General features: G+C 41.8%; 1 protein-coding gene across 1 annotated transcript in view; it reads left to right on the top strand.

The window, feature by feature from the left end:
* Window positions 1–13,859, top strand: part of LOC139312821 (cyclic AMP-dependent transcription factor ATF-7) — a 122,817-nt gene that overhangs the window by 92,100 nt on the left and 16,858 nt on the right. Inside the window, exons 3-4 of the mRNA XM_070937940.1 lie at window positions 5,866–5,962; window positions 10,725–10,855. Of these exons, the coding sequence (XP_070794041.1) occupies window positions 5,866–5,962; window positions 10,725–10,855 (228 nt within the window). The remainder of the gene's footprint in view (window positions 1–5,865; window positions 5,963–10,724; window positions 10,856–13,859) is intronic.

The raw sequence follows: 13,859 nt of genomic DNA, 5'->3' as shown, positions 1-13,859 counted from the left end.
TTGTATTAAGACAAGAAGTAGTAAAAAAGGGATGGAAGGGAGAGAGGAAGGAAGGAAGGAAGGAAGGAAGGAAGGAAGGAAGGAAGGAAGGAAGGAAGGAAGGAAAGAGAGAGAGAGAGAGAGAGAAAGAAAGAGAAAGAAAGAAAGAAAGAAAGAAAGAAAGAAAGAAAGAAAGAAAGAAAGAAAGAAAGAAAGAAAGAAAGAAAGAAAGAAAGAAAATTTTGTGCATTTCCTTGCCAAATGTTTCACAGCACTTTCTGGAAGCATTGAGGAAATGGAATGTTCTGAATTATAGGATAGCAAAGCATAGCTCTAAGTTAATAATGTCTTCTAGTCCAGAAAAGAATATACATTATTGTAGGTATCATGGATTGATAATGGCTGAAGGGATACAGACAGTAAATTGAGAGCATTGAAATTGATCAAATTTCTGGGGTAGGTGATAAGAAAAAGAGATAAAGTTATTAAAGAAAATGTAATAAAATAACTTGACTGAATATTGATTCACAAATTTAGTTCATAGAGGGAATCTATTACTGTAAATATATACATGACATTCAGCTTTCCTGGATTGAAAACATTTATGGTCTGTCTTATGTATTTGATGTTTATAGTCATAGACTTCCCATAGCACATAAACAGGGTAAACCACATACTATTTAATTGACCCAAATATCTCATAAAGTTTTGCAGGTCAGAAACCATAAGTTTACTATGCAACCATAAACAAAGCAATTGTCTCAGCCTGAACTGGTATTGACAATACAGTATGGCCAATTCTTTCCTCTTTCTTCTGTGGCATAGATGGAGATACCACTTAACATACAGTATAGTTAATGCTAGTATAGTTTGAAAAGAAAGCACCATTCTTGGAGAGAGGAGAGCAATGTTAACAAAGATTAGTTTGAGAAATACTGCTTTTCACATGCACAAGCTTTATTCTAGCAAAAGATACTTATCTGTATTTCAGACTTTCTTTTGGAGTATATTTATATTGAATATATAATAGTAATCAGTGGCTTTGAATATATTCTGTCTCTTGGAACCAATTCACATCTACACATATTGAAGGAATCCCTTTAACTTCATAAGAGAGGCTTGAGAAATGAAATAGCTTTGATGTCCTATGGTTTTCTCAAACTGAGTATTTTATATGTGGATAGAAGCGGAGAGCACATGTTTAGGGTTATCAAACCCAATGCAAACTGTGCTTTTATGTTGCATAGAAGCGAAATGCTAGCCATTGCCGTTTTCTAATATTATTACAAAATTTGGCAGAGATATTATTCCCTCTGTCCATGCCTGACAAAGCCTGTCCAAAGTTTGGAAGTGGCAAATTTGAGAGAGATTAAAAATACTGATTCTGTATTTCCAATTCCTATCCTTTTCATTTTATGTTCCATCACTTTGCCTTCTGTATGGAGACAAATGATTTAGAGCTGAAATGTTACATTTTGCCTCCAGGTTTTGGCATTAATTAGAAAGCAGCTGAATCTGTTTCGGTTTGCATGAAGCACATTGTAAAGCTACTAAAACACTATCAAAGCTTGTAAACTTCTACATTGTAGAACAAAGGTGTGTGTTTTCTTTTTGCAGTGCTGATAATAAGGTTGTGTGGCACGAATATAAGAACAGATATCTCTTTCCCAGGTAGTTAATGCAAGGTAGGACCAGGATCAGCTCCCAAGGCCAATTCCCAGTATCAATAGAAGAGCTTCACCAACCATATGAATTCAACTGTGCAATAAATAATGCAGCAATCATACTGCATATTTTACTCCAGTTAGCAAAATATTCATATGGGTAATTACATAGTATGGAGCCTTACATTTTTCTGCTAGATGTTCCTCTAACTCTGCTTGAAGCAGTGGTACAATTTAATGGCTGAGTTGTGATGAAAACTCTTTAGATGCCCATTCAGTTGTGAAGTACACAACTTGCATTTATCCACCAATTTACCACCTGCTCTCCCTCTGCATTACCACTACCCTTTACAACTGTTTTGGCATTCTTGATACATAAGACCAAAAGCTGAATCTTCTCAGCCTGATAATAGGGGGGGGGGGGATTCCATTTCATGTTTTTAAACTCAATTCAAGGCATCGTAATTGTTTATTGTTATTCCTGTTGGTCAGGAAACTATTCTAGTTTCTAAACAAAGAATAATAGTTTGTTTCTGCTGCAAACACTACTTGGGTACCAGAATAGCTTTGGATTGAGAAGTAAATAATAAAATCAACAGCTGTAGCAGTGTACAATAATGTACAAAGTCAATAGAAATTTTATTGAAGAGGGGAAGTTTGATAGAAAAAACTATGCAATTATTGGTAGAAACGTATTGAATAGTACTTAGTTTGAAAGAAATATTGGCTAAAAGAAGCAAAAATGAATGTAGAAGTATATTTCTGCCCAATTTGCTACATGGAAGTGAAAGTTGGATATGTGAGGGCAAACATAAAGGGAAATTGAATAGGGGTGGAAATGATTGAATTAAGTTTGCATGAGTAAACAGGAAAAGATACGATCAAAATAAATGGGTGACAAATGTGGATTGAGTATTGTGCAAATGTGAGTGACTAATATGAAGGAAGTCCATTGATGTGGTTTGTCTAAGAATAAATGAGGTTCAAATCACAAAATAAATATACAGAAAAGTGAATTGATAGACAGGCTGATTTTCCAGGAGCGCTTCCATCATGAGCTGCAGAATGCACACTGCAAATCTGGGAAGCCCATGTCCCTCCGCTTCCTCCAGTCTCCTGCCACCCCAAACATTGCCTCCCAAACAGCCTCCAACTTCACCCAGGGAGCCATAGTGGCGCAGTGATTAGAATGCAGTATTGCAGGCTAATTGCAACTGGTTCAGTCCTAATCAGTTGACTCAGCCTTCCATCCTTCTGAGATTGGTAAAATGAGGACCCAGATTCTTGGGGGCAATGTGCTGACTCTGTAAACTGCTTAGAGCGGGCTGTAAAGCACTGTGAAGCGGTATATAAATCTATTGCTATTGCTTTACACCAACAGTACTTTGCCTCACCATCTCGCTACCCCCTCCCTGGCCAGGCCTGGCAGGCTCCCTTCCTCAGATGACGCTTTGCTACCCTGCCGCATTCACCCTGCACATCCCAGGGCTGCATCTCCACAGAACACCTGCATCCCAGGCCAGCAGCAGGAAGGAGACTGTAGGGGTATGTGAGAGAATACAAGGGATCCAAAAGGGTAGAGATGAGGGGGAGACAAGTGGGGGGAGTCAATTCAAGCACCCCTGCAGTTGAATTTTGATCATATGACTGTGAGAATATTGCAGTGGCCATAACTAAAGGGACCAGTCATTATAACTTCGAACAGTCACTGAATGAATGGTCATAAATTGAGGACTACCTATAATCTGCTTCATTCTTGAAGTAAGTGAGTATGGATTCTCAGGTAGTGGTATCCACCTAGAGCTGTGATGGTGAACCTATGGCACGCGTGTCACAGGTGGCACGCAGAACCGTATCTGTGGGCACACAAGCTTTGCCCTAGCTCAGCTCCAGCGCGCATGTGTGCACCAGCCAGCTGATTTTCGGGCCTTGTGGTCCCACTGGAAGTCGGGAAATGGGCTGTTTCCAGCCTCCGGGGGATGGGGCAGGCCGTTTTCGCCCTCCCCAGGGTCCAAGAAAGCCTCTGGAGGCTGAGGAGGGCAAAAAATGGGCCTACCAGGCCCACTGATAACCTTTTTGCTGTCGCATGCTAAAAGCAGGTGGAGCGCAGTGGGATCGCGTGCACATGGGGGGGTTGCGCATGCATGCTGGGGGGGCATTGAATTAAAGGTGTGGGCACACACATGTGTGACCCCCCCCCTGGGCACCCCCCGTTTTTGGCACACAACGGCAAAAAGGTTAGCTATCACTGACCTAGAGCATGGGTGTCAAAGCCGCGGCGTCATATTGCCCTCAGGTGACGTTTTACAACGTTTTTCCCATTTGTGGAGATGGGGTGGGCGTGGCCTGTTCGTGACGCATCCGACCCGCGGGCCACCAGTTTGCTACCCCTGACCTAGAGCATACATGCAGGATCTGGAGTAAAGCATGGATCCTGATTTGTAGCTCACAAGGGAAGAAACTGCTTTTAATACTTACATAGCTTAATACCCTTTTACTTCGCTTTGAGCATATCTATGGCTGGACTAGAATTTTTTTAAAAAGCATTCCAGAAAACAGCAGCAGCAGCGAACTGCTTCTTTGCTTTTGTCAAAAGAGACAAAAAGATGCATTGTCCAGAGAGAGATGGTTGCAGTCACTCAGTTAACTCAGAAGCATTTTTTTCCTTTTCAGAATCTAGAACAGAAAGAACATATAATAAATGGGACCTTGGAATATAGTTTCAGTTTGGTGTGGGGTTACTAGCTTGTTCTGAGTAGCCTCAGGATGAAGTACAGGTAGTCCTTGACTTGCAACTGTTCATTTAGTGACCATTCAAAGTTACAACAGCACTGAAAACCGTGGCTTAGGACCGTTTTCCAACCTTTGCAGCATCCCCATGATCATGTGATCAAAATTCAGGTGCTTGGCAATTGGTTCATATTTATGACAGTTGCAAATGTCCCTGGGTTACGTGATCCCCCTTTGCGACCTTCTTACAAGCAAAGTCAATGGGGAAGCCAGATTCACTTAACAACCGTGTTACTAACTTAATGATTGCCGTGATTCGCTTAACAACTGAGACAAGAAAGGTCATAAAATGGGGCAAAATTCACTTAACAAATGTCTCACTTAGAACAGAAATGTTGGGTTCAATTGTGGTCGTAAATCAAGGACTACCTGTACAGTACTGATTCGTCCTGGCACTTGATAATTATGGAACAACTACTCTGTAGAGCTGTGGTGAAGATGGCATTTTAAGTTTTATCAACTAAGTGAAAGTAACAAAACTTTTTTTTTTCTTTTGAAACAAGAAAACTGCTGGTTTTTGTGCATTTACTGTAGTAGGAAGTGGAATACAATATACGGTATCTTTCTCTAACAAATATAGCTGCTGTTTGTTTCCTTTCTTCAGTTCTGCAGAAAGAACTGTTTTTACAGAATTTCAGTGGTTAGCTAAAATGCAGACGATTAATCAACATTTTTAAATTGCTTAGAAGTCCTAGCGGGACTATATGATACATCCTTGTAGCCTTGAGGCCTTGGCAGGGGAGGATGTCCATGTTTGCTACCAAGGTCCCGGAGACCAGCTATGCTTAATCCCTTCTTGTAATCACGCTGCAGGTGCAGCATAGCATATTCTGGCACACAAGATATACAAGCCATTATTCACTGGGAGCAATGATTTGAGTTGTTGCATTTCTCTGTGTTTGCATCCATTAGAATAAAGATCTTGGGCCAGCCTAGTTCTGTCATGTTTCATAAACGGCGGGATCAAATCACCTGGTAGATGCCAGCTCTGTTTGGCACAACTCAAACCATTAGCTGATCCTTCCCACCCCCTCCATTGCCAGTAGTAAATAATTTCTCTCTCCATTAGTCAATAACAAAATTGACACATTTTGCAGGGTACTGCAGAGAAAGCAATACACGTTTCCTAGTTGAGTTGCAGTAACTACACCCTGTTGCCTCCCCCCCCTTTTTAAATTTTGATTATTAAATCCATTTCCTTCTGTTAGCTGAGAGCCCTGCATGTTATGGTTCTCCTCTCCCCCCCCTTTCAATTTAGAGAGATTGTGTTTGCACAGCACTCCTCTCACAATCTGTCATGCTTTGTTTTGTTTAGCACACACTTTAGAGATTTTATTACAGCCTCTATCTTAGGGCTTTTCTTTCCCAACCCGAATCCTGCTGCAGAATGTAAAATTCTAGGATAAAAATGCATGTACTTGTCTCATTCCAGAGATTTACCAATGAAGACCACCTGGCTGTTCATAAACTCAAGCATGAGATGACATTGAAATTCGGTCCTTCCAGAACAGATTCCGTCATCATAGCAGGTATGCACCATGTTCCAGATCAATTTAAAGGAAAATGGTTAATACAGCCCATTGCCGTGATGGCGAACCTATGGCACGCGTGCCACAGGTGGCACGTGGAGCCATATCTGTGGGCACGCGAGCATTGCCCTAGCTCAGCTCCAGCGCACATGCGTGTGCTGGCCACTTGATTTTCCGGCCATCTGGGCCCACTGGACGTTGGGAAACGGGCTGTTTCTGGCCTCCAGAGAGCCTCCGGGTGGGTGGGGAAGGCTGTTTTCGCCCTCCCCAGGCTCCTAGAAAGGCTCTGGAGCCTGGGGAGGGCAAAATACGTGCCTTCCGGTATCACCATGCCATCGCGTGCCAATAGCTGGGGGAGTGTGGGGGAGTCGCACGTACATGCATGGGGGGCAGGGCACATTGAATTATGGGTGTGGGCACGTGTGCGCGCAAACCCCTTGCTCCCCCCGCTTTTGGCACGTGATGGCAAAAAGGTTAGCTATCACTGGCCCATTGTAAGATTGATAGTAGGAGCTGGATGCACTAGGTATTATTTGTTCCACCTGTTTTGTAGACTAATGAAAGGAAGGAAGGAAGGAAGGAAGGAAGGAAGGAAGGAAGGAAGGAAGAAAGAAAGAAAGAAAGAAAGAAAGAAAGAAAGAAAGAAAGAAAGAAAGAAAGAAAGAAAGAAAGAAAGAAAGAAAGAAAGAAAGGCTACTAAATAGATTTCTGTCTTTTTATGCATTACAGAAGTGTCAGATGTTGTGCCTTAAAAGTGAAAGATTTACAGACAGTTCTTTTTAATACATCCTGTGTAATTTCAGGGTGACAAACAATAGTTGACAGCCCAGCTTCCTTTTCTACTCCCAGGCGTCAGTTTTCTTAAGTGTTAGGTGATCACTTAATACATTTGAAACCTCACCTAGCACTTTGCTGGGAAGGCAATTGCAAAGCCCAGACTAATCTCTCCTAATATGCACAGATTTGAGGAAAATATTCCTGGCCGTCTAGCAGCAGGCCATGTAACACAGAGAAGGCCACAGAGCATTCTTCTTCTCTTCTACCAATTGTATTTGGGATCTTTTAAAAACAAGACTGACAGGCTATAGATCTTGTAAGAAATTGTCTTGGTTATAAAGTCTCAAACGGAGAAAAAAAATCTTTCCAAGACATCTCTCTCTCCCATGTTGGCCGAGAATGTAGGGAGTTCTCAACATACCTGAAGAGTGCTAGAAGGAAGAAAACAGCTTCAGTTAAACAGTTATTTCCTTTACACACAGGCTGTCCTTGCATATTTTAGTTCCTTCATCTGCATCCCCCGTTTCTTCTGCTACTGCAGTTATGATGGGGAAAAGTGCTTTCGTTCTTGCTTAAAATAAAAATATTGAAAGCCATTCTAACTAGTTTGAATCCCTGAATATACTTGTAGTAAGTCAAAATTAATAAACCAATATTGTTTCCTCTGACTGGCAGACATACTGTAAGACCTGAAATGGAGGATTTATTTATTTTTTTGCCATAATCTCCCTGATCCTTTTGTAAAATTTTGTTTTACTATAATCATTTTGAAGCATTATGTAAGAACTACAGGTAGTCCTCAACTTATAACCATTATTGGGATCTTTCGTCCCTAACAATGCAGTCATTAAGAGAGTCCTGCCAATTTTTTTGGCCTTTTTGCCACAGCTGTCAAGCAAATCACATGGTCATTAAGCAAATCCAGCTTCCCCCGTGAACTTTGCTTGTCGGAAGCTTCCTGGGAAGATTGCAAATAGTGATCCCAGGATGCTGCAAATGTCGTGAATACATGCCAATTGCCAAGGGCCAAAATTTTGATCATGTGACCTAGGGGACATTGTAGCCGTCATGAATGCAAGGACCTGTTGTAAGTCATTTTTTTCAGTGCCTTCATTACTTCAAATGGTCATTAAATGAATGGTTGCAAGTCGGTTTTGTGGGGATTGCTAACCATACTTAGTCTGATCAATTTTTTAGTAAATTATAACAATAATAGAAAGCATGCTTTGGGGGATTATCTTTTCCTCATGTATGAAGGGATTGCTGGGCAAATAGTGCACATACTGTAGAAGAGGATAAGAGCATTGGGGCTGGACAAAGGAGAGTGTCCTTTAGCACTTGCGCCCAGTAAATACCTAATAGACAATTACAAAAAATCTATACATACGTATAATTCTTTAACACTGATGTCTACCAGGTTGTGTGTTGTGATACACACAGTGACTGTTTCACAGAATTGCCTGTCATTGATTCCTATAGAACTGCAGAAAAAACATAGAACATAGAACTGCAAAAAACATAGAACATAGAACTGCAGAAAAAAACAATTGCTACCAACCTGCCTTCCATTGAGGATCTGTATACTGCACGAGTCAAAAAGAGGGCTGAGAAAATATCTACAGACCCCTCGCATCCTGGACATAAATTGTTTCAACTTCTACCCTCAAAACAACGTTATAGAGCATTGCACATCAGAACAACTAGACACAAGGACAGTTTTTTTCCCACATGCCATCACTCTGCTAAACAATCAATTCCCTCAACACTGTCAAACTATTTACTAAGACTGTATTACTTCATCCTTCCTAATATCCATCTCCTTCTACTTATGACTATAACCTTGTTGCTTGTATCTTTACAATTTATATTGTTTTATTTAGTTTCCTAGTATGATTTTGATTGCTTATTTAGTATCCTATGACTATCACTAAGTATTGTATCTTATGATTCTTGATGAATGTATTTTTTATGTACACTGAGAGCTTATGCGTGGAAGACAAATTCCTTGTGTGTCCAATCACACTTGGCCAATAAAGAATTCTATTTTATTCTATTCTTTTGTTGCAGCTTTTGATTAAGTAGATGAATCACTCAAAGCTCCTGTTTTGCCTTTGCAGACATCAATTCATGCATGCCTCCCCCTAGCAATGACAGCAAATCAAGTTTCTGTCTCCACCACCAAATAACATAAAGTACAAATAAAAGATTCTCCTGAGATCCGGGGCTTGCTTATATCAGCCAGCCTATTAAAATGTCCCAACAAGAGGTGGGAACAGTGGGCCAAAATCCAAGTCAGAATATATCCCATTCTTCTGTGGCTGGATGGATGCAGCATGTCCAGTTTCATTTAAAAAGTGGGGGGGAAGATTCTAAAAATTCAAAATTTTTAGCTGAGCTAGATTCAGAGGCCAAGCATTAATGACTTCAGTGCTTTATACGCAGTTCTCTTTTCTTCTGTATAATGAGTAGAAGCAAAAGAGAAAACACATTCAAACATGCAGAATTCAAATCATAAAACATCCCATTTGACATCGAATATGTTTAAAATTTTATTTCACTGCAACATATACAGTGGTATCTCGGTACACATTGCTAATTGGTGTGACAAGTATTAAAAAAAGGACAAGTCCCAAACAAACCACATGACTTATCAAGTGACTCTTTCTTTCAGCTGGAAATATTTTTCTGTCTGTCCGTTTTCAACGACCTTTCCAGTGTGGCCAACTTTCTTCCTGTCTGTTCTCAGCAGCCATTCCCCTCTTCCTAATGGTGTGCATAGAGTACTAAACAAACACCGAGTACTGGAAAACATTTTTGTATCAAAATGTGTCAAGTTCCAAATTTGATAAGTTTTGAAGCAGTTGAGTACCAAGGTACCACTGTAAATGTAAACCCTGCAAGTAAACCTAAAACAGGCAAGCAGAAATGAAAAAGCTGATGTTCATGTTAACCAGTATGCTTTTTGAAACGTTGCTCCTTCAGTGGCTTTTCTGCATCTAGCAAAAATCTAGCTGGAGGCAGCCAAGCAGGGAAGGTTTTTGTAAATTGGGAAAGAGAACTGGCTCTCTTCTTTTTAAGTCATTGATATGATACAGCTGGAAAGGAAGAGCAAGACGAGAAGGAAGTTCTGAGAGGGATAAGAGCAAACATTCCCCACAGAGATAGAGATTCTCATTCTCATTCTCTCTCCCTCTCCCTCTCTCTCTCCCTCCCTCTCTCTTTTCCTTATTAGAAGAATGAATTGAAGCTCTTCATAAATGGGATGTTCTTTTTATGTCTCACTGTTTGGATAAGATAGAGATTCCTTATTCTTTCCTCATTCTTCTTGATATTTTTAGAAGCATCTATACATGCACACTGAAGCATCTTCCTGAGATCCTCTGAAGCAGAACTTCATATCCCAGCACCATCCAGAGCAGTACAGTGTCTTGGGCTTTCATATGCTCCTACTGTAAGATCTCCCCCTCCTGTTATGATATAGCCAATCTGTATTTGCTATTTCTAAGCCGTCCTGCTCTGATCTTTTAAAATGCCCTCATTCGTTCCTGCCTTCACGTCTTGACCAGCCCCTCCTACTTCCTACTGCATTACAGTCCTCCGAAACTGCAATTCATTTATACATGTTTTCCTATCTCTGTTACAGATTCAATATCACATACCATTGTAAAATACATAGAATTTTGTTTTATATTAATACATGGCTGAAACATTTTCTGCCCAATGTGCTCTGCACAGGACAGGAGGAGGATGAGGAGGATGAAGAACACAGAGACAGACAGACAGACAGACAGACAGACAGACAGACAGACAGACAGACAGACAGACATAAGTATCTGAATAATGGAATCCAAACCTTCTAGCATGATAACTGCATTGTTACAAAGCTGTGCTATAAATTAATATCCTGGCTGCACATTCTGTGGGATGAATCATGGACTTCAATCACATATTTCTTACTGCCTTTTTTCTCTCCTTTGCCAAACAGATCAAACTCCAACACCAACGCGTTTTCTGAAGAATTGTGAGGAAGTTGGTCTCTTCAACGAGTTGGCAAGCTCATTTGAACATGAATTCAAGAAAGCCTCAGAAGACGATGAGAAAAAGGCAAGAGGCAAAGTTCTTTGTTCTTACTAAACTAAAGTGTCAAGCAACATGAGGGTCCTCATCTGTATCAAAAAATATTGCCAGCTCAGGGAGAATTTAGGTTTTGTTAGGCAAGGAGCCACAATTAACCATGGAGAGGGCAACCAACAAGGCAAAGTCGATGGCCTGTGTCATGCATGTAAAGTAGTGCTTAAAAGTATGTGAATTATTTTGAATTTTTGGTATTTCTGCATAAATATGACTTAAAACATCTGTTTTCCACACATATCCTAAAAATAAGGGGGGGAGAAAACCCAATTAAACAAATCAGTTAAAAACATTATACTTGTTTCTTTATTTATTGAGGAAAATGATCCAAAGCTACATATTTGTCTATGACATGGTCCCTAACCTTTCCGGCTTTGCGGACAAGTGGGTGTGGGAGGAGAGGGGATGATGGTTCCACACAAGCAAGTGCACAAATGGAGCTTTGCGCACACTGTGACGGCTGTGGCCAGGGGGGCTTTTTATTAGGTTCGCCTCATTCACCAGTTGCGTCCCTTTCTGGACCGGGAAGCCTTGCACACGGTCACTCACGCCCTCGTCACTTTCCGTCTGGACTACTGTAACGCTCTCTACATGGGGCTCCCCTTGAAGAGTACCCGGAGGCTCCAACTGGTTCAGAATGCAGTCGCACGGGTGATTATGGGGGCAACTCGGTGCTCCCATGTAACACCGTTCCTGCGCGAGCTGCACTGGCTCCCAGTGGTCTTCCGGGTGCGATTCAAGGTGTTGGTTACCACCTTTAAAGCGCTCCATGGCATAGGACCTGGATATCTACGAGACCGCCTTCTGCCTCCGATAGCCTCCCACCGACCGGTACGCTCCCACAGAGAGGGTCTCCTCAGGGTGCCTTCGGTTAGACAGTGTCGACTGGCGACCTCCAGGGGGAGAGCCTTCTCTGTGGGGGCACCCGCCCTTTGGAACGAGCTGCCCCCAGAGATTCGTCAGATTTCCGACCTCTGTACCTTTCGCCGCGCCCTTAAAACGCTATTATTCCATCAAGCAGGGCTGGCCTAAATATTTTTAATGGGTTATTGTATTTTAGATGATCGGCCAAAACTATTTAATAATTTTAAATTGTTTTTAACTTTTATATTGTGGGTTTTATCTTGGCTGTACACCGCCCTGAGTCCCCTGGGAGAAGGGCGGTATAAAAATTTAATAAAACTGAAACTGAAACTCGCAAAGACCCAGTTCCGGACAGGCCACAGCCCAGTACTGGGCCACAGCTTGGGGGTTGGGGACCCTTGGTCTATGGGGTAGGTAGCTATAGGCATCCCTAGAGCGAAACATGTTGCACCTCTGCTCCATGAGCTACGTTGCCAGTTTGCTTCCAGGTTCAATGCAAGGCGCTGGTTTTGTCCTTTAAAGCAGCGGTCCCCAACCTTTGCGGCTTGGTAGTCCGGCTGTGGGGAAAGGGGAACTGGGCCATGCAGGCGTGGCCCAGTTTGTGCACACATGCGTGCACATGGACCCTCCTCCACCACTTGTGCAGGTTGAGCTGCACACTTGCCCACCGGCCCACCGCTCATGTGGCCCAGTTGTGAATAGGACACAGTCAAGTGGTGGGCCGCAGCCCGGGGGTTGGGAACCCCTGCTTTAAAGCCCTACATGGCATAGGATCAGGATATTTGAGGGACCACTTCTTCCCAGTCATATCTACCCACCCCATCAGGTCAGGCAGGAAGGGCATGTCTGCTGAAACGTTTCATCTGACAGGACCAGTAGAGGAGCCCTTTCTGACATAGTGCCAGTCCTTTGGAACATCATCTCTCCTGAGGTGAGAATAGCCCCAACCCTATTGGCCTTCCAGAGATATCTCAATATGTGTCTTTTTCCAGCAGGCCTGGGGATCCCTTAGGATCAGGAGCTTGCAAGATGTCTCTCTTTTTGTCTGGGTTTTTAAATAGTCTCCCATGTTACGTATGTGTTCCTTATTCGTAGGGTTATTTTAAGATCTGTTTTTATTATTTTGCTTTTGGTGCACCCAGCCCAGTCACATTTGCGAGATGGGCAACTACATACATTTGAGAAATCAAGAAATAAATTAAATAAATAATCCAAGAAAGGCTTCATAGAGTGGCATTGGTATTCCGTACTTATTCAAAACTTTTCCAAAATACCAGAAACTCAAACATGGATCTCTGGGCAGCACAATCCTGTCAGAGTTTTCCATGAGGTCGGAATTTTCAATCTCTCTCTTTCTCTGAGGGGAGAACTTGATAAATTATGTTGGCTAACAGTAATATGTATAATTAGTATTATTAATAATGTACGGTAGTTGTTGCTTACTGACCATTCATTCAGCAACCCTTTAAAGTTGAATGAATGGTATTTAGGATCAATATTCAAAGTTCTGGCTGTCACAGCACCCCAGAATCATGTGATCACAAATTGGGCACTTGGCAATTTGCTTGTACTCATGAAGTTGCAGTAATCTACAGTCACCTGAACAACGTGTTGTCCTTTCCTGCTAGCTTCCCACTAGCTAGGTCAATGGGGAAGCCAGCAGGGAAGGTCGCAAATCACAGTCACATGAAATCTTTGCTTAACAATCCTCAGGGTCATCATCTCCCACTTAATGACCCACATGTCGGGGTTACAATGGGGTTACAACCTTTGACAGCAACCAGGACTGTCTGGCTTAACCTTGCTAAGTGATATAGTCATCTGATAATTATTCTTTATGACCACATCACTTTCCCAATCATTGTAACCTGAGAATTAGCTATATGTGAAAAGCTTACTTGAGTTTACCATAGTTAGTAGTTAGCTATGCCATCTATTATAGTTACATAGTCATTTATTGAAGTCACTAGCTAGATACGTGTGGTTTTGTTTTGTGATGTGACGTGACGTGACGTGATGTGACAGCATGCCATGGTCATTTTCTGGGATATTGTTCCAAGTTCCTAATCAACTTTAGAGCTCTGGGATTTTCTGGTGGCCTCCAGATTAACACAAATGAGGTACT

This window comes from Pituophis catenifer, unplaced genomic scaffold, assembly GCF_029215685.1.
Source record: "Pituophis catenifer annectens isolate HBS135680 unplaced genomic scaffold, rPitCat1.0.hap2 SCAF_2, whole genome shotgun sequence".
NCBI lineage: Eukaryota > Metazoa > Chordata > Lepidosauria > Squamata > Colubridae > Pituophis > Pituophis catenifer.
The sequence above is the reverse complement of the archived record's forward strand: the minus strand, read 5'-3'. Positions and strand labels throughout refer to the sequence as shown.